Consider the following 24,617-nt stretch of genomic DNA (forward strand, 5'->3'; position numbering starts at 1 on the left):
ATTTCTAAATGTTTCACACCTGGTGGATATGCTAGTTGTTCAATAGTACTATTATATGCGCGATGGATTTCCTACTGGGGTTAACTCTTTATCCTCCGCTTAACGGCGGAATGACAGCAACCTCGTCTCCGTTTTTCAGGTTTACGAGCTGGCACCCAATAGTCACGTACTCCTGACGCACAGCCAGCACAATCTGCTCCCGCACAGCAGACAGTCTATTACGACAAAACATGTTCGATAGATCAGGAACACAGTATGAACTGTTTGAACAGAATGTCTCAAAAGTAGTCACAAATTTACCGGGAGTGTCTGTTCACAAGCTCCTGCCACAGCGCGAGGGTTGTCAGTTCCGGCTGAACATGGATCACTTCAGATTTTAGTCCCGTGAGATCTGCGCTTTTTGCGAAATACAACACGAGCACGGACACCTGCAATTGCAAGATCCCAAATCTTAAGTACACGAGAGGGGAAACAAGTACACATGCTGAATATTTCATTTCAAAGGGGGAAGATTTTTGCATGCAGTTATCATCTTGCAAAGGAAATGGGCCATAGAGTATCCGTCCTTAGACAACTCACCTTAGTAGTCATGTATGCAAACGAGTTAGTAATGACACGCTGCCCGTAACTACTTTCAACGAGACCCTCAGCATATTTACTTCCTTATCTGGCGCCTCCGCCTCCCAGTCAGCTGACAGGGAGGGCGTTAAATTGCAGAGCGAATCACAAAGAGGCCTCCTATATGTAATGGCGTGACTCTTTCATTCTGGTCACCTGATCTGACAGCGCCGCAGGGGTCTTTATGAGTGGCTTTTTTGTCAAAATTAAGCCACCATGTGACCCTTTACTTACCGTAACCAACATCACTCATCTGACATATCTGAAATGTCTCGTTTTCTTTTGGTAGATGTGGGTTCTTATTTTATGAAAGCGTGTAACGTGTCTGTGTCCTGCGAAACTGGATTTTTTAATCTAGGTCTACGTCTGGGTAGAGTGTGTCAAACCACTAATCGTAAACTGTCTAGGGCTAGGCTATTGTATCATTTGTAATAGGCCAATCATTGAAAACAGTTGGAACAAGTCAGTCAACCATCAATTACTCCAATTAATGCAGGCTAGTTGTTCCTGTTTTCCGCTGGAGGGCGCACGAATACACAGTCCACTATTACGGAAGCATCTCTGTTTCAGACTTTCTGACAAACCTGTGGGCCTTGGAACACTGTAAGAAAATGCCAGTGAGAAGGCCCAGGCACATCTTAGCCTGTAGTGAGACTGGATGCATTGGCTACTGACTATTGACCGATGCATTCGACTGGTGTATTTGAGTTCTACTTGGCTAATATTTGTCTGCTTCCCGTGTGATTAAGCATTTAGCCTATTGATATCTCTGAATTTAGAAAATAATTAGAGTTCATTAGCACATAGGAAACTACACGTGATTCTTACTATCATTTTTTTTTTCATGGAACGGAGCCTTATTATTAAAGTTAAGCCTATATTTTTATCTGATTTAACTTCAATAGCCTAACTGACATTTTGGCTCATATGGTTATTGCTGAAATGCACGTTAGTAATAGCACTCCACGTCCATAAAATCATACTGCAGGAGGTTCATATTTTAGTAGCCTAAAGCTCTCACATTAGTGTCTGTGTTTCAGCTTCGGCGCGTCTGTAGCCTACCAGAATGTCCTCAGTGCGCGCTCAGTTGGAGAAAGTTGTGTGGTATACCTGACACAGAGGAGGAGCGGGGGACCATCTCCCCACCCCTTCCAAATTGGAGACCGCCCTCTTTAGATATTGTAGTAGAGACCCGTCTCAGAAATTTAAAGTCTGAGACCTTTTCCAGCAGTTAGAGCGTCACGGAGGATTGGCAAACTGCGCACAGAACTTCTCCGCCGTGCGTCTGAGTAGGCTACTTTGCGCTGTCAGTCGGTTGTTCAGGATGCTACAGGCACCGCATCTCTGCCAAGGCATGCTCGCGATCTTCATGTGGTTCACACACATCATGGAGGACCACAAAGTCCAAGGTGAGCTGATCTGAGGGTTTAGGTTGGACCTTACTGTCCAACCATAAGTGTGCCGCTGGATTCGAGGATTGTTATCTTATTTTGTGTTTATTACAACTTAAATTGTAAATTGGTCAGTGAAGCATCCAGCAAAGAGACACTTCAGTGTATATTCGTCTTCTGTATTGCATCCTGCTTGCTACATTTTCTACTCATTTTTATTAAACGAATGAAGTTTACATGGATCCATTTTGGTTATTAAAGGAGCCTGGGAATAAGAGTGAGATGTGTTGGGAATAAGATGATGTGCAGACTGATCTGGTTTCCATTCAATATGCTACATTTTGATATTTTGCCAATGGAAATAATCTATTGAGAAATAGTAGAACAATAGTAGAACTCCAGTTGCTTGTGAGTTGTGTAGCCCAACGGAGAAAAGATTTCTCAATCCTGGCTCTGTTCCTCTCCAAGTGGGTCAATGTGCTACGGGCTGACACGGTCCGCAGGCGCGGGGCTGGTGAGTCCTCCGGGGACTGCCGCCCCACCGAGTTCTCTGGTGAAATTCCACTGCGTGCAGATTTGATTTTAATACATATCACATTTTTGGCAACGCAAATCTGCCTAGTTCCAGAATCTTAGAGCCAAAATAGCGAGTATACTTCATTTATTTGGAAAATGGAATACAAAAAAGTAAAAGAATGTTTAATGATCCAAGAAACTGAGAACTACGGAATATAACTTTGTAGTTCATAGCATGACACATTTACCGTTTATCTTCCATGCAGCCGGTAATTGTTGGGAACAGCAGGGGAAGAACAGCCGGTGCCAGGTACTGTACATGTCCGGGAAGAGTCGCGAGGACTGTTGTCGGAGCGGTCGCTTGGGCTCCGCCTGGACCGAAGAGGACGTCCCTAACAGTACGCTCTTCCGCTGGATGATCTTCAACGGAGGTGCGCCGAACTGCATTCCATGTAAAGGTGAGGGAATTAACTGAATACAAAGAACAGAGTGGAATCAAATAGAGGAAAGGAATGAACTTCAATTCACAGAAAGTGGACATACTTTGTGAAAACGACATAACTGAAAGGCTATACAACATCAAGTCATAACTGTGAATAAATCAGGTTTTGGTCTCTGCCTCTCCCCCTGGTTTTCTGTCTGTCTGTCTGTCTGTCTGTCTGTCTGTCCCCCTGATTGTCTCTCTGTCTGTCTGTCTGTCTGTCCCCCTGATTGTCTGTCTGTCTGTCTGTCTGTCTGTCTGTCTGTCTGTCTGTCTGTCTGTCTGTCTGCTGTCTGTCTATCTGTCTGTCTGTCTGTCTGTCTGTCTGTCTGTCTGTCTGTCTGTCTGTCTGTCTGTCTGTCTGTCTGTCTGTCTGTCTGTCCCTCCCCCTGGTTGTCTGTCTGTCTCTCCCCCTGGTTGTCTGTCTGTCCCTCCCCCTGGTTGTCTGTCTGTCCCTCCCCCTGGTTGTCTGTCTGTCTCTCCCCCTGGTTGTCTGTCTGTCTGTCTCCCCCAGAGAGCTGTGCCAGTGTGGACTGTGGTCCAGGAAAGCGCTGCAAGATGAACAAGAGAAACAAGCCCCGGTGTGTGTGTTCTCCGGACTGCTCCGGCATGGCCTCCCAGGGGCCTGTGTGTGGCTCTGATGGGAGGTCGTACCGGGACCAGTGCTCCCTGCTCCGGGCACGCTGTCGGAACCGTCCGGACCTGGAAGTCCAGTACCGGGGGCGTTGCCGCAGTGAGTGGGCTCACAGACTTGGCTCCAAAAGACGTTGAGATGCTTATCTGTACTGACTATAATATTTCCAGCCAGGTCCATTCTGGTCCAACTAGATGCCAGGTCCAGCTAGATTCAATTAGGTTCAGCTAGGAGCAGCTATAGATCACCCAGAATAGAACCCTCATTTGATCAGGCTGTACCTAACTGGACTTGGCTTGACTTGGGTCCAGTTAAGTCCAGCCAGGTCCAGTTATGTACAACCTGATCAAATGAGGCTTCTGTTGCAGAGGAGGCATCAGCAGATTTATCTTATGCTCCAATATACATATGTACTCTTATAATGTCATATTCCCTCCAACGTATTCCTCAATGAGACCTGCTTCCCCCTTCTCTAGAGACGTGTCGTGGTGTGCGTTGCCATGGCAGCTCATCGTGCGTGGTGGACCAGAGTAGCAATGCCTACTGTGTAACCTGTAACCAGATATGTCCGGACGTCTCGACAGAGATGCACCTGTGTGGGAATGACGGCGTGGTGTACCCCAGCCCCTGCCACCTGCGCAAGGCCACCTGCCTGCTGGGAAGGTCCATCGGGGTGGCCTACGAGGGCAAATGCATTGGTCAGTATTCATCTGAATTTGATGTGTCCGTTAAAGTTCAAACTGGAGACTGAGATCTGCCCTGTCTGTGCTGACTGTGGAACCTGTACGGTCTTTTCTGTGCACGGTCTCAATAAAACGCATGACAGCGGAGAGTCATAGTGTGTGCGCGGGTGTGTGCAGATTTGCATTTAGTCATTCAGCAGACGCGCTCATCCAGAGCAACTTACAGTAAGTACAGGGATATTGTCCCCGAGCCAAGTAGGGTGAAGTGCCTCACCCAAGGACACGTCATTTTGCATGGCCGGGAATCAAACCGCCAACCTTCTGATTAATGGCCCGATTCCCTAACCGCTCCGCCATCTGACCCCCCATCTGACTCCCCCAGACGCCAGGTCGTGTGCAGACATCGTGTGCCGGGGAGGTAGGCAGTGTCTGTGGGACGAGGAGAGCGGGCGTGGGCGCTGCGCCGTCTGTGAGGGGGGCTGTGGAGAGGGGCGCCCTGGAGAGCCAGTCTGTGCCAGTGACAACAACACCTACCCCAGCGAGTGTGCCATGAGGCAGGCTGCCTGCGCCCTGGGACGCCCCCTGGAGGTCAAACACTCGGGATCCTGCAATTGTGAGTAGAGAGGAAAGAGTTTCCGCCAGGTCATGGTTAGGGGTCTGTTCTACCAGCTCCAGGTTAGGTTTCATCGTGCCAGGGGTTACTTTAAGAAGGATGTGTTTCTTCTGAACAAATCGAGCAGGACACACCAGATGAGGTGGGGTGGGGTTCTCTCTCACTGGCTGGAGTCTGTCTCCTCCTTTTCTCCTCCTTTCTTTCTAATCCACCCGCCTCTGTCCAATGCTTTCCTCTTTCTGTTCCTGTCCATGGTCTCACTCTCTGTGCCCCTTGGATTTGACGAGGAGCCATGTGTGTGTGAATACCAGTTGTGTGTTGGCTGGAATGAACGGTGTGTGTGGCTGTGATGATCCTCTGGCTTGTGAGGGAGTCCTGGAGACAGGAAACTTAGGTTACTTTGATTATCCTCTTAAAGATGTTTGTTTATGTGAAATCTTTGTCAGGAAAATACCCCAACAACAGGGTGGTCCTCTGTGAAACGTAGGGCAGCGGACATGCACAAACACACACACACACATACACACATACACACACACACACACACACACACACACAAAACACTCTCCACGCAGATATTTGTATGAATCTTGTCTGTTTCCAGGCCTGCAGTAGACCTCCACCCCCCCAGCCCCCACTGCCAAGACCTCCATGGCCACCACCCATCCCTTTCACCCCCCAGCCCTCACTGCCCAGGACTTCTTCCCACAAACCCCTAGTACCACCCCCAGCCCTCACCACCACTGCCTGGGACCTTCACCGCAACCACCCAGCCTCTCCACCACTCAGCCGGGGTCCTGGAGCCCCAGACTGCCTCATACATCAGGGCTCAAGGGGACCGGGGTGGAAGGAGACCAGGGGTGGAAGGAGACCAGGGGTGGAAGGAGACCAGGGGTGAATGCAGAGGGAACGTTGTTGTGAGAATGTAGACTGTTACTGCTGCTGGTCAATGGAGTGGAACTCCAGCTACCAAGATTTTCCTTTCTACAGCAAAGGAGCAGGAGGAGAGGAGGAGCAAGAGGAGGAGGAAATGGGAGGAAGAGGAGAAGAAAGAGGAAAAAGAGACCAGGACTTCTGGGATTCTGTATTAAAAAAAACCTTAGTTTAACCCAGACAGCAAAAACTCTCCTACAATCCTGAATCATTTTACTGTACATAATTCTAGGACAACTATTTATTGTCTAAAGAAGAAAACAGAAAAGACAGCCTTCATATATATTTCTTTATAATTCTTCGAAATGTGTTTACTGTGTATTTATAGATGTTGTCATATTATTTATACATTTACGGTGTGTGTTGGAATGATAAACCTTGTTGTCCCTCACTAATATAATAGATTGTTTTCATATTGATGTGAACCAGCCAGCATTACCCTCCTCCATAGAAACCATGCTCCCTCCTTCCCATTCTCTACATTGTACATTTGTGTACATTTAAGGCACTTGTTTTGTTTACAAACTCAAAACTGATTGAAATGATCGTCTTGTTTTCTTTTGAGTATAGACAAGTATAAACATTACGGCCTCAGCTGAGTGGGTCACATGACCCAAAACCTAACATAATGGATCACATGACCCTAACTGACTTTCTAGTAGGAATTTTCTTTTTTTTCCCTTTTTGGTGACTATCTCTTCACCATGTACTGGATGGGGGCTAAGCCCCCCTCTTCGCCCTGCCCCTCTAAGGCTCAATGCTTCTGTAGCTCAAGTGTTAAACATATGGTTTGTCTCAATCAAGGATGTTCATTTAACTTCAGCATGAAACATTTACTACAGAAAGAAGTGCCACACCTAACCCTTTGGTATGTCTAGATATATTGTTTTGCACATAGAGATGTAGTCATAAATATAGAGTTTTGCATTTTTTAAGTGAATGTTGCAAATGCTAGTTATAATGTCTGTGCAAGAATACAAAATAAATGCATTCGGTTTTTCCTTCCTCCTGTGTTGTGTACATATGACATCTTGGATCAATGCTCATTTGAAGCTTGTTTTACACCTACTGAGTCTCGAAGAGTTTTAGAAGATTATCATTGTTTTGTAAAGTAACTAGGGGAAGTATTTCCCACATACAATGCTCACTTGTGCGTAATCACTAATCATCAACGGCAATTATGTGTCAGTCCTGCAGGTCTCTTAGCCTGAGTTGGAAACTCTAGTGATGTAATACCCACAGCTCTATCAGCCTTTCACAGATGGAGCTGTGCTGTTGTTCTACTAGCGTAGCCTATCATCCACCTGCTCCACATCTCAGGAGCAGACAGGAGAGGCCAGAGGAGGGGGAATGCTCATCTGATCAAATATCATCGTATCAGATCGGAGCACTGTGACCAGTTCTGTGTGTAGTGGAAAACACCCACACACCCACACACACACTCCCTCATTCACACACATAGTCCTTCCTTCATTCACACACACACACACACACACACACACACACACACACACACACACACACACACACACACACACACACACACACACACTCCCACACACACACACACTCACACACACACTCACACACACACACACACACAGACACACACACACACACACACACATACACACGCACACACACACACACACACAGAAACAGCAGGCATAACCATGTTACGTTATGGAACTGCTGAGGTGGCCAGACTGGACTGGGAGCTTTTCCCATGTCATCAGATCCTGTTCTGTCTCTCTTCCCTGACCTTGACGCCATGAGGGAAGGTCACGCCACTAGATGTTTTATTTGTTGACTCATCACCTATAATACCGCAGGTCTAAACCTCTTTGTGACACACAACATACTATTCTGTATCACTGCTTAGCGAACGTTGACTTGGTTGGTATGTTTCACAGCTGTACAACATTGAGAACATATCAGTCGTTTTGTACCTACAGGATAGAATCCAGTGAGCAGTTGTATGCATGCTGCTGACTCCAGCATCTCTCCTGAGAGTGTTATGTGCTGCCTGTGGGGGCTCAGTATGTAGAGGACACAATACTTGGCAGGGACAAGTCGAAAGCCTCCACTCTGCCAGCAGGCTATGTGGTCAAATGCTGAGTGGTGGACCAGGGTTCACGCATGGCCCAGACACTCAAACCACCCCAGCACCCAAACTACCCCAAACCATCCCAATTATTCCAGCACCCAAATTGGTGTTACTATTTGACCAGATTGTTTACCAAACACCTGAGCTACAAGTTCTCAGATAGTAGCCTACATAGTACCACATCTTACGACTCCTTCTGTAGTGTGTGCATACAGCGACGGATGTTTTGCTACTATGACAAATATCCTCCCATAGTTCCTACTCTAATGTAAGTTCTCTTCTAGTGTAGATCCTCATATAGTCTCAACATTCTTATGATGAAGATGTTCTTATTCTGCAGTTCCTACCAAAAATGATTCTATGGTGTAGTTCCATTATGTTTGTCAGAGATGTGTGTATATAGGTGTATAAATATGTAGGTGTGTCTAGGTACACTGAAGGTGTGTATGCATTGGTGGGGGGATCTGCACTGTGTACAGGTGTGATGGAGCAAGGAAGTGGAGGCATCGAAGAGAAGACTTTTTAAAGAAGATTATCGTAAGGCTGTCTGCCAGACCCTGGCTGGATGAAAGAGAGAGAAGAGCTTTAAAAGTTTCTGTCTTGCAGACGGCTTTGTAAAGTTGTTCAGACATGGTCTAAGTTTCCAGATTAATCCTCAGTGTTCATCTGTCTGCATACTAATATGGGTCTGTCTGGGGAGATGAGGACAGAACACTGGCATGAATGGACTGCACTTCCCCCTCCTTCTCTCCAGCACAGTTTGCTCCCCAGATAGAAGGCAGACTTGTGGCTGTCAGACTGACTGAAGAGAACACCACTGTTTCATACTAGTAATTAGCTGTGCTCAGTTGCAAGAAAAGTTGTTTTGAACTTTCGAAACTAAAAGGAAAGAACACAGTACTTCCTTCAAGACAAAACTCCAAGACTCCAAGACATCCAAGAAAGCCACATGTCAAAACATTCATCTCTTTTAATTTGAAGTGAATTCAGTGAACAAAAAATGATTCTAACCCATTTAATACGTTTTGTGATGTCACCTTGACAGCAACAGATACTGACACACCATATATATATTTGTACAACCCAATCAATAACCCAATCAGTGAACTTGATATCATCTGAAAGTGAAGATGTCAGGATGGGTCAACTTTGTTTCTGATCTCAAATCAAGCGAGCCATCCAGCAGTCAGTCAGTCAGTCAGCCAACAATCAGTTCGTCAGCCAGAGCCAACAGTTAGTCAGCCAGCAAGCCATCCAGCTGTCAGTCAGTCAGTCAGTCAGCCAACAATCAGTCAGTCAGCCAGCCAATAGTTAATCAGCCAGGAGTCAGACAGCAAGCCATCCAGCTGTCAGTCAGTCAGTCAGACAGACAGCCAACCATCAGTCAGTAAGCCTCCTTCCCTGACTACCAAGCACAGAAAGGCTTCTGCTGGTACACTTCACTTAGAGAGGCGGCTTAGATGCATAAGAGAAATGTATGAAAGGTATAGAAAGAGAGTGATAGAGAGATGGAGGCAGACATGGAGGGTCATCCAAAGGCTAAACAATTATGCTGTGGCATGCCTATTAGTAGAATACAAACCAACACTCAGGCTTACAGTAGAATCGGTTCGACACAAACAAGTCATTTCAAGGGTCAGACTGTCGTAACCTTTGTAGGAAGTAAATATTAAACCGTATAGCAACTCTCTGCTAATGGTTGTGGCTGCAAATCATCATGAATGTCAAAGTCCTCTAGGTCTGGGCTGACGTAGTTCTTTGCATCAGAGATACATCATCATATATTACGTCAGCTGTCCTCTGTGTTTACTCCAGCCTGGAGTACATCAGTACCCCATTAAAGTCTAATATTATGACAAGAAAAGTTTTAAGGTATGTCAATCTTGCCATTTTGGTTTGAATTAGAACCCAGCCTCTTTCATTCATCATAGCAACCAAACACAATGATAGTATTGATCAGAAGGAAGCTCTGTCCTTTTATAGACTTTGTTGTCCATATTTCCAAGAGGAAGTGATGCATGAATCACATTTTACACTGAGTAGAGCTTCAGAATGCCTGGAAGCCATGTGTCTGCTAAATGACCCCACCCCCCTAGAAACACTACAACATGGAGTCAAGACTATTTCCACATGTACAGATATGCTTGCAGATACAGTATATACTGTACACATACAGTATATGTATCATTATATAAAAAGGCAGGTGAATGGACTATAAGGATATAAAAAATGTATAGAATCTATAAATATAACATACATATCTACAAAAAAAGGTTGAGTGAGTGAGGGGAGTCTGGGTACTTTCAAACATGTGACTCAGGAAGTGGCGCGGGTGGTGGGGTGATGAGGTCATCATATTATCAGTGAATTGGCAAAGGTGATCGATGGATTGGCAACAATTATGACTAATGCAAACATTTGATTGACGGCATTAGAGGCACTATAGATGAGTTGGTGTTCTGGCTCATACACTGGTACAGGATCACACAAACACACACAATGGAATCGCATGTGGCTGACAACAGAATCCCGACCCACACTTAATACACACTTACAGAGAAGCACACACTTCATGCTGTCCAAGTGTTGTGCTGACTGCTCTATGTTCTAGAACATTGGTGTAAGACAACAGGAAGAAGTGACACAGCAGGGAATTTGACAGTGAGAAACAGCCAGACGTGTTTGTCTGCTCTACCCTGATCTTCTCCTGCCAGATCCCAGTGTGCTGTCCGCACACACACCCTCAAGTGTTAACCCTAACAACAGGAACTTGATCAAATGTTATTGGAGAAATCCTCCAAGGGAAATCAGATTCCAGTTATTCTAGATGGCCAGCATATGCCATGACGTGAACCCATGTGCAAGTTCTAGGGACCCCGCCGACTCAAAGCCCATCAATGGTGGCAAACTCACTGAAGACACGTAATCTTCCTTCAAAGTGTCAAATGTCCTTATTGCATTGGATCATCTTTGTGAGTGTGTGTGTGTGTGTATGTATGCGTGTGCATGCATGCATATGTGTGTGTGTGTAACACCTAATCCCCACCAGATGTGTCAAACCCACTGTGACACGCCGGATGTCATTAATTGTCAATGGGGCAGCTTTGTCAGGAGCTGCAATGATTTTCGTGTAACGCATTCGTCCAACATTTTGCGTTGGTTTGCTGTACCAGTTCAAATGTGATCCCAACCTTCATTGGGATCAATTAAGTATTCAAATATAATGTTTCATTTTAAATGTTTATATATTTTTGCGACACAGTCTATTCTAAAAGTGTTAGACTGGCAAGATAATGAATTATATAACCACAAATACTAATATAAAAAATAAAAAAAATCCACATTTTCCTTCAAGTATTTCATCATTTGGGTGGGAAATGTCTAGCTACACTTACGCTTCCCTGTAAATGTATGTTCATTCCACCATGAAACTGAACACTGGGAACAGCCCATTCCAACTTCTCCATGGTTTCTGCCATAATTCGTAGTATCGCAGGTACAAAAACACGGATGACATATCCAGTATAATTACGACCAGCTAAACGCATGCACATCTGTTGGGGATCAAGCGTCACTATGTGCTTGTGCTTGCATGTGTGAGTGAGTGCGTATGTGAGTAAGGGTGAGCTGTGGTCATCCTGGGGGGTCCGTTGCTCTACGGTGGCTAGCCATGTCTTTGTGGTTGGTTCGCAATGGTGCTCCTAATGTGGTCCCAGTTCCCCTGCTTACCCCACAGGGGGGCGGGGGGGACTTCCTGTGGCTCCATCTGGGATTTGTAGTTCCCCGGATAGTATTAGTGAGTAGCAGGCTCAGCCATGGTCATAGGGACTTGTTGTTCCCCGGAGCAGGTTCAGCAGGGTTACATGAGGGTTCGTGGTTCCTGTGGTTGAGCAGGTCCTTGGTAGTTTGCAGGGAGTTCCCCTGGAGAGGTCCAGCAGGGCTGGTGAACAACTCTCACACCCGGCCTGAATCCTGGTCCTTCTCCTCCAGCAGCTGGATGAGCTGGCTGAAGCTCTCCCTCACGGCCTCCATGCTGTCCACGGAGCTGCCCTCCAGTACCCAGCTCTTCCCCCTGGCCAAGGGCTCCAGCTCAAAATACTTCTTTATCTGAGGGGCAGGTGGAGGAGAGACAGGCGAGGGAGAGAAGGGGGCGAGCAGTAAGGGAGAGAAGAGAGGGGGGGGGGGAAGCAGGGAAGGGAAGATAAAGGGGAGAGAGGGGAGATGGGGCGAGCAAGGGGAGAGAGACAAATTACTACATGTTTGGTTTGTCAGTGTATATCATCCAGGAGCACTATGGTACAGGGAGAGAGAGAGAAATAGGGAGTAACATTAAGAATGTTCCTGTGCGTGTGTAAACCGCCATACACATGCAGACATTTATGTCCTCAGTCCTGCGCTCCTTTCCTCTCTTACCCACGGTGCCTTAGTAACAGGAAGATCAGCATGACTGTGTCTGGTGCCCTGCTGACCCTACCGGCTAGACAGCCTACTGACTGTTCTGTGTGTGTGTGTGTGTGTGTGAGAGAGAGAGGGACTGAGTGAGTGAGTGAGGCTGTGTGTGTGCCCTTGAGATCCCATTTGAGGCAGAGCATGCAGCCTAATGTAATTGAGTTTCACTGGTATTTTAAACCAGTTACATTTCCTAAATTGCATGTCTGAGTGGAGAGAGTGTGTGTGTGTATTTAAGTGTGTGTTCCTGTACGTGTGTGAAAGTTTGTCAACTGATAGAGGTGCTCCACACACTACAGATCTCATGATTGATGAATGAATGAATACACGCATGAATGAATAGGTGAATGTCCCTGTAGACCTAACACACACATTCCTGCCAGATGTATACACATACATGACCCCTCCTCCTCCACTGCCTGCCAGACAGACTGTATCCCCCCCCCCCCCCCCTATTACAGCTCAGAGGGAGTCCTAGGGCAGCTCCAGCAGACAGGGGCAGGGGTATAATATCACCCCCACAGAGAGCAGCCTTGGTTGGGTATCAGTATCAGGAAATTCAGCTGCCCTCAGGGCCCTCTGGAGGTACCATCAGCAGAAACAGAACTGAGAGTTACTGAATCACTCAGTCCGGTACACATGAGGGCTTCATGATGTGGCATTGTGAACACATACACATACACATACACATCACCAGAGAGTTTAGAAGAGAAGGCAACACAAGCCTATATGGTTGAAACCTGTGTTGGACTGCCATGGTTTCTGAAAATGTAATGTTAACATAACAATGTCTCCTTTCCAGCGCAGCAGTGTCTGAGTCTGTGCAGCTCTGCAGCATCAGGGAGGGGGGCTCCACCCAGACAGATAATCCATCATCATTACAGTCCACCCCCCCCGCTCCTCCCTCCCCCCTAAAGTATCAGATGGATCTGTCCACCGCCCCCCCCCCCCCCCCCCCCCCCCCTGCAGACCCCTTCTAGCTCTAATGGGACCCTCCAGCACACATGTTAGATGACCCACCTATACTGACCCCAGAGTGTGTGTGTGTGTGTGTGCGTGTTTGTGTTCCTGTGTTGCCAAGGTGGGTTATTTGAGAGTGGAGATTATCTCAGAAGACAGATAAGATCCAGGAGTCCATGTTTCATCCAGGATTTGGAACGGTGCTTCACTGTTCGGAGATTTAGCATTTGACTGGCAGAAAAAAACACAGCGCAGATTGATGCATCCTGACCGGTCAGTGTGTGTGTGTTAGCGTGTGTGTGTGTGTGTGTGTGGGGGGGGGGGGGGTGCCTGTGATAGACTACTAGAGCGGATATTTAAAACCCACTCAGGATCTTTTTTTGCCATCTCTTTACAGATATACCCCGGACAACAGGCCTGTCTGTCTGATTCCACCATGACACAGACATGGTCATGCACACATACACAAAATGAAAGCAACATATTTTCATTCCATTTCCAGCCTCAGTGAAACCCCAGTGTTTAGGTCTCAGCCTCAGCAGATCTGCAGAGAAGGATTCAGACTAAGAAGCACAGACATAGCACATGATAAAACTGACTAAGACAGCAATAAGGAGATTAATATACAGTACACCTCTCCCTCTCCCTGAGAATATATATATATAGTCTTTCTCTTTCTTGGTATCTGTCTGTCTGAATGGGAGGGACACTAATACTCCATTAGGTCTAAATGACATTAGCTCATCAGACCTCCTAACGAGGGGACCAGACCTTGATGCCTTTCCTGTTTACCACAGGGCCCAGAGATCCACCAGTCTGGTTTTTGATCTGGAACACCTGAAGTGTTCGGAGTGCCGTTAACCTGAGGGCGTCTAGCTGCTCTCAACTTACAGATCCTGACTGTGGTTGAACTAAGGCACAGCTGGTAGTTGTGTGTGTGTGTGTGTGTGTGCATGCGTGCACACGTGTTGGTGCGGGTGTTACCTCCTGTACGGAGCGCGCAGCAGGCTTGTCCTGGTGGTTGGCCAGGATGAGGAAGGGGAGGGTGCAGAGCTGAGGATGGTGCAGGGCAGAGTGCAGCTCCGTGCGAGCCCCCTCCATGTCGTCCTCAGACGCGGCGCTGTCCAGGACAAACACCACGCCCTGGGAGCCCTGGTAGTACCTGCTCCAGTACTTCTTAATGGAGTCTGCTCCTGAGAGCGCCAGAGCGGGCGGCGAGAGAGGGAGACAGACAGCTGCCATTTTGTACATTTGAATGATTCAAATCTTAAGAAGGATTCATCCCCTTCTGATGGACACGAGCACATACACCCAAAATGTACACATCGGAACGCACCGACACACAAATGCACACACGAGCACTCTGTCGTCAGGAGACTTCATTGCCTTTTTTGGATCACGTACACGGCAAAGACTTTTCTCCATACAGTCAAGGAATTGTCTCCTTACGTACAGAAAAGTCCCCTTCGCTTCCGAAAGAGGGTTACTAGCTGAGCTTACAGCACAGACAGACCTCCATCTAGAGAGGAGAGGGAGAGAAGGAGACGGAGCAAGAGGCCGAGGGTGTTCTCTCCGTCCCTCACTGCCATGTCACTCTCCCGGGGCACATACAGTACTGCTTTCTGCACTGGAGGCAGCACGGCCGGGTGAACACACACCAGCCTCGGCACTCCAGAGAACAACAGTTCTGCAAGGCTTGGTAAGAAAGAGAGGGGGGAGAGACAGAGCAAGACACTGTAGGAGGGAGAGAGAAAGAGAGGAGAACAATGTAGAGGGAGGGAAAGAGAGAGGGAGAAGAGAGAGTTTGGGAGAGAGAGACAGAGAGAAAGACATGAAAGATTCTGGCTACCAGGGACACTCTACAGCACAGTTCAAATGAGTCTGCTTTTACGAACATATGGTTCCTTTTCTGTGCTGCAATTTGGGGGTACAAAAATGTGGCCACCAAGGAACTCGTACCAAGTTTGGTTTTGGTTAGTGTGAGTGACAGACAAGGAGAAAGAGAAAGCTAACGATGGAAACGAAGAGAGTTAGAGTGAGAGACAGAGAAAGAGACAGAGAGAGAGAGACAGAGAGAAAGTCAGAGAGAGAGACATAGAGAGAGAGAGAAACAGACAGAGAAACAGAGAGAGAGAGGAATTGAGAGGACAAGGAACTGTATTACAGCCAATGAGAGGGCATCAAGCACAGACTTGTAATCAGAAAACATTAAGCATCCTCCACAATAAGGTTTCTTACTTATCCTCTACAATGATGCAACATCTGTATGCAATATGGAGGAAAATGTGTTGCTGTTACATCAATGACATTTCTGGGCTGCTAAAGACCCCCTACCCTATATTTACCTATGAAGTGATCCTTCCTAATGTTTTCAACCCACCTCCCCCCCCACCTTTCAAACTTTGTTTACACATTACCCCGCCCCTCACTATGCATGTTCAGTGATGATTGGCTGTCATCAGAGAGCTCGGGAAAGACCCTCTCCCCCTCGTCCCGACCAATAGGGTGCTTGGGCTGCTCAAAGATTGAGCAAGAACTGCTGGTGATGTTATGAAGGGAAACAGCTAACAGATGAACTATTAAGTTTCAAAACTCCACAAATAATTGTGCTCCATGCACATGTGTAGTTATTAATATATTTAGTAGTTTTACCTTAATTTGAACTGAGAGGCTCCAAAACGTTTCAAATGGAGCCCACCACACAATCAAAAACACAGCATACTATTTACACGTACATATATATACACAACATTTACTACATAAAAGTGCAAAGATCTACAACAACAAAATCTGCTATTTAAAGCATTCGTGGGCCTCCGGCAAACCCCTGAGCTGATCGTATGACAGCGGGGAGTTCGGTTTCTGGGAGATTCGAACCTCAAGGTGTGTATAATATAGTTTTGTTACACACTTGAAGGAACATACCATTTGTACAAGCACATCCCATCACAGGGAGTTAGGTGGCTTGTGTCATTCGAGGCGTCGCGCTGCTTTGTGTATAACTTTACAAATGAGCTGAAGGATCGGTGCCATGTGGCAGTCAGGAATAGCTGAGCGTTTCTCTGAGACAGATGACTGATACATGGGTTATCTGTCAGCAGTGAAGTGGAGGGAGCGATGGTAAACTGCAACAGGTGGCTACAGTCTAGATCCTGCCGCCCGGAGAGACATCATATCTCAATATTCAAGGGTTAGGGTTAGCTAGACCGGAGCTAATCAAGCATTGTTTCTTCACAACAATGCCCTACATGTAACTATTTGTTATCTGGCTTACTTCTGCAGCGTAAATGTTATTAATGTTCATGTTAGAAGGTCAGATTTGGGTCATCAATGACGTCATCAATGACGTCGTGAAATACACTACAGTGTCACCTGGATCCAAAATATCATAACACTATCCACACATGTGAATGTGTGTGTGTAGTTTCTGCTGGGACATATCATTAAGATGAATCAGTTGCTCAAGACCAGATGTTGGGAGTCTTAGTAACAGGCAGGTCTGGCTGAAGCAGCACTGAGTGCTGTTCAACACTGCCACCTTCTGTTCATCTCTGACACCTCTGGCTTCATGACACCTCAGCATGACAGGACAGCAACACCCTAGAGAGACCCTGACAGAGATACGACTCTGGATAGAAACCCCACTACCACTCGATCCATAAAGAAACACGAGTACACTTCAGCCCTGGACAAACCTACCACGACAGCCCTGGACAAAACTACCACGACAGCCCTGGACAAAACTACCACGACAGCCCTGGACAAAACTACCACGACAGCCCTGGACAAAACTATCACGACAGCCCTGGACAAAACTACCACGACAGCCCTGGACAAAACTACCACGACAGCCCTGGACAAAACTACCACGACAGCCCTGGACAAAACTACCACGACAGCCCTGGACAAAACTACCAAGACAGCCCAGGACAAAACTACCACGACAGCCCTGGACAAAACTACCACGACAGCTACACTCTAATTTCCAGTTTGCATTTAAGATGTACCGTGTCCCTGTGATGAAGCACCGACATTTTGTTTACAAATAATTTTTTAATCTCACCCTGAAATTGAAAACAGATGTTTCACTACGCTCTCCCGACAGTACCTCCCATGCAGCCAAATAATATCCATGTGTCGTACAGTATGTCCATTCAGTACACCATTATCCAGTACATCAGCTATGCAATACTGCAGATGACTAAGGCCACTACCAAAAGCCCATTTACCAGAAAACATATTGCACTACAATCACATATGGGAATAAAACACCCACCGCAATCTCCACACACCGCACACAACATCACAACATGGAGGGAGAGAAAGAGAGATAGGCCTAAATGTTTTCAGATGGTCTCCAGACTGCTTAGTATCTGAGGGGAGTTAGCTCCTTCATGGGTCTTCAGTCACCAAACACCAGCCTGGCCATACACAACCACATACCAATGACACAGACGCACAAAGGCAGAGACCACACAGAGGGACACAGACACACACAAGCCATACAGAGGGAGGGGTAAACCCACACACAACCCATACAGAGGGGTAAACCCACACACAAATCATTCAGACAGCGACAGAAGATTGTAATCTGAATACTGGAATCTGGTTTAAGCATAACCAACAAGGAAACAGCCTTCAATGCGGTGTTGGCACACTTTTTGATCAGCATAAAACGAGTTGATTTGCATGACGTAGACTGTTACTAGAGGAATACCATTCATAAAGGGATACATTTATCATGTATTTCTCCAATAAAAAAATCCAGCTTTTTTTTTTTTCATTCAATTGTGTTTGCTACTGTCTAAATGACTATACTGACCATAAGAATGTCTATCATGACCATTTTAACACTACACGAACCATTATTTCAAAATCTTATCCTTTACAGTGTGAGTGGCAATGCTTTTGGATCACATAACTACCAATGGCATGTTGTTAACACAACACAGTTTGAATGTACAAAGCTACAAGAGCAATATGTGCTTCAACACTAAGGAAAGAAAACCACTTCAGAAAAGACTTCAAAAAGGAGAGAAACACAAGCAACACACACTTAACTCTAGTCCTGCCCCCCCCCCCCCCCCCCCCCCTCTCCCCCCCTGATAGTTTTACACCAATGACGACTACCTGCTTGCTGAGATGGAAACTGGTCTAAATGGCCACAGGGGCTGTGTGAGTGAGTAGTGACATTTGAGAGAACAGTATTGTCTTTTTGCGTGTTTGTGTGTATCCAACAGATAGCTTTCAAATGGATGGTTCATAAAAGATCAAGACGATGAGTCCCGAAGCAGGAAACGTCACTGGGTCTGCCAAACACTATCCGTTTACCATCTCCAGGCTCTAGCATTTGGAAACGGAACATTACGGAAAGTTTATTTTCGTACTTCTGGGTCTTTAAGGTTTGAGATGTTTGGAACTTTGAACTTTTGGACTGCGTACAGCCCAGCAAATTGAGTCATCAGTTCCCCACTACTCCTACTACTGACGCTAGAGAAACGAGGACATCTTGGAAACATTCTCCACACCTACTGTTCTTGAGTGTTGGATGTTTTCTTTGAGTTAAAGGATATTTACCTCCGAGTTCCTTCACGTTCAAAATGGCATTCTGGAATGGAACGGCTTTGATGTTGAAACCTGGTGAAGAGAATGGAACATTCATTCGTTGAATTGCTCTAAGCTGCCTACTATATTATCCACAGTTTTACATCTGTCCAACACTGTTAAGTTAACCCAACCTAACTTTGACATTCATACCCAGTAACCACCGTGTTGATACGGTGACCATGGTGTATGGATGAGAGCTATAGGGCCACCACACTGTGGGCTTGATCAAGTCTCACCAGTGGTCGGGGTGATGTGTTGGTTGGTCTCGCTGCAGAGGTAGGAGAGAAGACTGCTCTTCCCTGAGCCAGTCAGGCCGATGCAGACCACGTCAAACTCAGGCCTGGGGGGCGGGGGCCCTTTACAGCACAATGTCCTGAAACACTGAGGGAAAGACAGCACTACTGTAATGTGAGGCTGAAACTGTTCGTGCTTGTATCTGCCTCTAGGCAGAGTGTGTGTGTGTGTGTGTGTGTGTGTGTGTGTGTGTGTGTGTGTGTGTGTGTGTGTGCGTGTGTAGTATGTGTTGTGACATGCAGCAGTAGTATGGTACTCTGTGGTCTCTGCCGGCCTACCTATCTACCTGCCTGCCTGTCTGTCTATCTTCCTGTCTGTCTGTCTGTCTGTCTACCCTACCTGTCTGTCTGTCTGTCTGTCGGTATGTCTATCATCTGTCAACCCTGTCTGTCTGTCTTCTTACTTGCTTGACTGTACCTGCCTGTCTGCCCGCCTATCTTCCTGTCTGTCTGTCTGCCTATCTATCATCGGTCTGCTTGCCAGGCTGTCTCCCTGTCCGTCTCTGTCTGCCTCCACAACACTCTGGAGACACGCAAACACATCTGCCCACTCCATCTGTCTCTGTTTCTGCTCCTTCCTCACACTCCCGGAGATGTGGGTCTGAGTGAGAGAAGAAACCCAGTGTACACTCTCTCCCCCCTTTCCTCTCCGTCTCTCGCTCACTCCTTCTTTCTTTTCCCTCAAACTTTGTCAGCTGAGCTTTGGCCCCGTGTCCTACTGGAGATGCTGCACTGATGGGACATCCTGTGTACTGGGTGGGTAATGCTCCCTGTTCAGAGAGATTGATAATACCTTAACATGCATGCACGGGGGATCGAATAACAGGAGGCCCTTACTGAAATCCACGCCCTGCACAGTGTTCAGCGTGTGGATGTGTGTTTGGCTGGGGGGGGTCTTTAAAGAGCAGAGTATGGCCTCAGTGAGGAGCTAGTTTCAGTTGTGTTTTGTTATGTTTTTGTCACGCAAAGGGCCTCTTTTGAGCCAAACCAGACATACTGCACTGCCCCCCCCCCCCCCCCCCGACAGTAAGATAAAAGACATGGGCTAGGTTTGCTTTCAGAGGAGAAGACAGAGGAGTAGAGAAAGGAGAGAAGAGGCAGACAGGTAACAGATGGTGTTTATTGCAATAACAGTTTGACAACCATGCCATTCTGAACTGAAAAGAATCTTGTCTCGAGGAGTTCTCTAGGATGGCTGGCCATTTTCATTTGAAATAAGGACACACTGCTCTCTGCTGGTGAGATTTAGGAACTACAGGAACCTTCCACTCACTCACTCACTCATTTCTTCCACTCATTGGAAAAAAGGTTGTCTAACTCCAGCGGCAGGATTCCAATACCTACTACCGTGTCCAGATGCTCTGCTTTGCAGTGAAACAAACAAGTTTCAAACAAGAAACAAACAAGTTTCACTGGCACTGATTATCCAAAGTGCCTGCCATTAATTGGAATATCATTCAGAACATCTGTATACTTCTGACAAACTTCGGAAAAGTACAATCATGAGTGAAATATTCCTGGGAACTAGCTGGTGTCAAACCATACAAGTCTGTTAAAGCTGTTGATCATTGGTGTACCTACCCCCCACATTCCCTTAACACAGCATGGGTAGAAGAACCACAGCACACACACTTAGCCTTTGCAGAGAACGTAGTGAAAAGAATCCCTCCCTCCCCCCCACCCCTCTCACCCACCCCACCAACCAACATGCAAGGATAAGACAAACCTCCTTACATTCTACAGTAAATATGATCAAACAGGAAACATAATGACACATTACCAGTCCAGTGAGTAGTACCCCACCACGTCAACCACCACCACCTGTTTCCCCGACAGACAAACAGTTCGGGCCACCAGTTGACTAAAACAGAAAGCTTATATAACATATAACAACTGCAACTGATTAAATCTTTCAGTTACGTTCCCTTGTCTGGTTAGCCTTTGGCAGCAATATGTTCCATTTACCTGTGTATGACAGTGTGGTTCAGCCTTTGAGTTCTCTCTGATGCTGACACATTTAGCCCCCTTCCTATATTGTTTTCATGACTCCATCCTGTTTTGAGGCTAAAGGTTGCGTTTCCCAGGAGGCTGTGTAGCTGTGCTACTGTGGGACCAACACACTCCAATATCCTGCCGTTTCAAAGTCAGGAAGTTCCCAAGTTCAGAGAGAGCCTAGTAGCCAATCTGAGAGTAGGATGTCCTTTTCTATAAGATTATTTAGCTTCCGCTAAGCTTTTGATAAACAGTGCGCTACATGTGAGGTTAGGGGTAGGGGTAGGCTACCTCACCACTGCGATTCCAGCTCTGCTCACCCCTGCAGAGCCACAAAGTTGATCGAGTTACGGCTGCTCTCATCCCCCTCCTTTACCCGTCTCCAGGCTCATTTGTGACCTCAATTTCTCAAAGCAGGCAGGCAGCTAATAAAGCCTTACATTACCATGGCAACCACAGCCCATTAACTCCTAATGATTGCCATTACCACCCCATGACACGTGGCCTGACTGCTGGACCAAAACACTAACAACAGTACGGGAACACTTCACTCCAGGACCCTCAGGGTTACAGCACATCAAGACCCCCCCCCGACCCCCGACCCCGCTCTCGTCTCTCCCAGGTGCATCCACCGCAGCACGATCGTGAGACGGGCATGATAATAACATTCCTAAACATTTCTCCAGGCTAAACAAGCCTGGACACGTCTGCTCAGCTCTGCTGCTCTGCTCGGCTATACTCTGCTCTGTTTGATAGGCTAGTTTTCGGAGCTCTGGTAGTCTATGCTGTGCTCTGGTATCTCTTTGGGTAGACTGTGCTCTGCTCTGCTCTGGGATAAAGCTGTGCTGGGCTCTGTAGGCCTGGCTCTTCCTCTCGCCTGTAAATGGGTTGACCAGACATAAAATAACCACAGAGACAAGAAGAAGCAACGCCTCATGATATCAATATCTCACAGATAGACAAGGAAGGGGGCGGGAATGGTTCCGATATTCAGCAGGTTTATTACTATGCAAGGGAGCACGATGGAGAAGGTTGTAAGGACCTCATAAGAGCCCTGTCCTTCACGTGTAGATGTCCTGCACACTCATGCATGGTCCACAGGTGCTGAGGTGGTCCTGAACACGGCTAAAACGCTAAACCGGGGATATTTCCCTGGGGTGGGAAACAAAGACAAAGAGAGAGAAGACAAACGACAAAGGAGTAGAAATGACATTTGATCCACTGAAGCCAAGGACTTGCTGTGAGACTCTACATAGGCTAGAGAGCAGAGATTGATGTGGAGAACACACACACAGAGAGAGAGAGAAAGGAAACATTCACACCGGGTTAGATGAAACAACCATTTCCCTCCATACAGCCTGTGTCTGATCTACTGGTCTCCACTAATGATTATAGGCTACGTGCTGGACATCCTGTCAACAGTTAGGGTAAGTGATGAAGAAATACACCGGCAATGGTAGACAACATTACATCCTTAGTCTGTGGAAATATCTAGCCTAGTCTCTAGACGGTTGCAGATGCAGTTCTTAATGCAGCCCGGCAAACCTTCACCTTCACTCATCCTTTGATGACAGCAGCCTGACATGCAACCATACACTGGACTGGAGTGTTAACCTCTCGGTTTCTGTTTACAATGTTTAAACCATCTTGACATCTCTCACATTAACATTAACTAAACTGGAGAGACTAAAAGGGATCAAGAGCCATATTTATCTGGTGGTCTATCTACCACTCTCAACACACAGGGGACAACCTCTGGTGCTATCGGTCTACTTTACCAGTATCACCACACAGGAGACAGACTTGGGAGGCCACCTTACCACAGCAGAATGTAACCAACCCTAACACGCCAGGCTGGATGCCAAATGAAATCGGTTAAACTCACTCCTTAGCACACAGCCCACCCATGCCATCGGGTTGCTAGCTTTTTGGTGGTGTGGTCAGCTATAGCTGCATTTATGAAAGGTGGTCATGGCGTGCGTGAGTCAGAGGACTTTAGTTTGAACCCCAGTGTGGTCAAGTGAGGGAGAAAGCAATCGTCATGATGACACCTGTGACATGGGCATTGAACTCTGTAACCCTGGACCTCTCTACTATAGTTCTGAGACAGGGCGTCTGCCAACCTATTCAGTTTTAGTACTGGGTCGCTCCAGGACTGAGGCTCTGAAGGACTGGGACTGTGATTGAACCCGGATCTGAGAATGGATCGTGTGGAACCTCTGTTGGACCCTAGAGGCCATCTTTGTGGGAAAACTAAGTGAAAGCTGATAGACAATGAAGCCAATGTCATGAGAGAGGTGACAGAGACAGTAATGCCTAATAAAGAACCTCGACAGTGGCAGGCTGTGAATGCACACACCGACATTCTACGGTTATTAGTTTGTTTAAACTGGTCAAAAGTATCACAATTTGTACAGGTGCCAGTAGCCTACACAGTAGAGCAACAATCTGTGGCAAATAAACCCCGGTGGTGACATAATAAGATTAACTACAATTTTGTTATTTAATAACTCATTTTAAACACGTTATTTCGAGTAAGTGAATGAAAGAATGCGGCAAATTATGTATTAGGGTGACAGCACCAACCACTGCTTGAAAGAAGTCGGATAGGATACATACCAGATAATCCATGTAAGAGCACACTTCGCTGCTCCTCTTCAAAATGTATATCTGCAAATATCCCGATGTGCTGGTCCCTGATGATCGATCTAAAATCGATGCATTCGAGTTTTACCGTAATACGCTATTTCTTAAAAAAAAACACCACCTACATCCTTCGGTTATAAACTAGCAATAACAATGTCGAAAAAATGATGTCCGTGTAGACCTCGGTGTGGTATTCCGGTTACGCTACCCAATATATCATTCCTAAACCGAGAGCAATGTATACGAAGCCAAATTCCCCAAAATGCCAAACACAGACTATCTTTGCTTGGTTTGTTTGTGGTCCCTACCTTTTGAACAACCCCCGAGTTAACACTGTCCTGCATGCAATGTTGCAGGAAATATGGAAAGTATTTAGGTGAACTGTGTAGTCAAAGATCTTGTAGTTAAGCTAAGATGTCCTACTGGTCTTCCTTGAATCAACCCGTCAGTTTAAAACGTCCTTTGGTTTGATGAGTGTATTATTAATTGTCAAGCCCTTCCTTTCAAATCCGTTTGGTAGAAGGTTTAATAAAACACATATGTGTTTCCTTTAGTGGCGCTCGGTATACGTGTATACGAGCAGGAAGACAACCGGAAACGAGCACAAGTAGGTTATCTTGTAGTTGGTGCGTTTCCTCTTCCAATTTAAAAGAAAATGTAAATAACATTTGCTTAATTTAGTTAGAAAATATGA

The 24,617-nt window shown here is 46.5% G+C and overlaps 3 protein-coding genes across 4 annotated transcripts; 1 reads left to right on the forward strand and 2 right to left on the reverse strand.

Annotated features, from left to right (window-relative positions):
* Nucleotides 1-88: 88 nt before the first annotated feature.
* On the reverse strand, nt 89-670 carry LOC124483998 (molybdopterin synthase sulfur carrier subunit). The gene is made up of 3 exons (XM_047044645.1): nt 580-670; nt 301-428; nt 89-215 (listed from the first exon to the last, which is right to left on the reverse strand). Exons 1-3 carry the CDS (start codon nt 589-591, stop codon nt 89-91), a joined length of 267 nt encoding a protein of 88 aa, XP_046900601.1. The 5' UTR covers nt 592-670.
* A 1,123-nt stretch (nt 671-1,793) lies between these two features.
* fstb (follistatin b) lies at nt 1,794-6,874 on the forward strand. Its single transcript, XM_047044642.1, has 6 exons — nt 1,794-2,027; nt 2,792-2,983; nt 3,521-3,739; nt 4,117-4,338; nt 4,706-4,936; nt 5,541-6,874. Exons 1-6 carry the CDS (start codon nt 1,943-1,945, stop codon nt 5,549-5,551), a joined length of 960 nt encoding a protein of 319 aa, XP_046900598.1. The 5' UTR covers nt 1,794-1,942; the 3' UTR covers nt 5,552-6,874.
* Nucleotides 6,875-8,931: 2,057 nt separating this feature from the next.
* Nucleotides 8,932-24,505, reverse strand: arl15b (ADP-ribosylation factor-like 15b). Of its 2 annotated transcripts, XM_047044728.1 has the most exons (6): nt 24,232-24,484; nt 23,897-23,985; nt 19,229-19,373; nt 18,963-19,022; nt 14,370-14,620; nt 8,932-12,083 (listed from the first exon to the last, which is right to left on the reverse strand). In XM_047044728.1, exons 2-6 carry the CDS (start codon nt 23,906-23,908, stop codon nt 11,931-11,933), a joined length of 621 nt encoding a protein of 206 aa, XP_046900684.1. In that variant the 5' UTR covers nt 23,909-23,985; nt 24,232-24,484; the 3' UTR covers nt 8,932-11,930. The 2 variants fall into 2 exon arrangements, with proteins under 2 accessions (XP_046900684.1, XP_046900685.1); XM_047044729.1 differs by having other exon boundaries at nt 14,370-14,578; nt 23,897-24,505.
* Nucleotides 24,506-24,617: the final 112 nt, after the last annotated feature.

The sequence above is a fragment of the Hypomesus transpacificus genome, chromosome 22, assembly GCF_021917145.1.
Source record: "Hypomesus transpacificus isolate Combined female chromosome 22, fHypTra1, whole genome shotgun sequence".
Lineage (NCBI taxonomy): Eukaryota > Metazoa > Chordata > Actinopteri > Osmeriformes > Osmeridae > Hypomesus > Hypomesus transpacificus.

Coding starts and splice junctions, on each gene's coding strand:
- LOC124483998 (XM_047044645.1), bottom strand. Junction 216..300: donor CTTGTGAACAGACACTCCCG/GTAAATTTGTGA, acceptor TTGTCGTAATAG/ACTGTCTGCTGTGCGGGAGC.
- fstb (XM_047044642.1), top strand. CDS start 1,943: ATGCTACAGGCACCGCATCTCTGCCAAGGCATGCTCGCGATCTTCATG. Junction 2,984..3,520: donor GAACTGCATTCCATGTAAAG/GTGAGGGAATTA, acceptor TGTCTCCCCCAG/AGAGCTGTGCCAGTGTGGAC. Junction 4,339..4,705: donor CTACGAGGGCAAATGCATTG/GTCAGTATTCAT, acceptor TGACTCCCCCAG/ACGCCAGGTCGTGTGCAGAC.
- arl15b (XM_047044728.1), bottom strand. Junction 14,621..18,962: donor GAACGTGAAGGAACTCGGAG/GTAAATATCCTT, acceptor ACAAAATGGCAG/CTGTCTGTCTCCCTCTCTCG. Junction 12,084..14,369: donor CTGCGCGCTCCGTACAGGAG/GTAACACCCGCA, acceptor CCTGCCCCTCAG/ATAAAGAAGTATTTTGAGCT.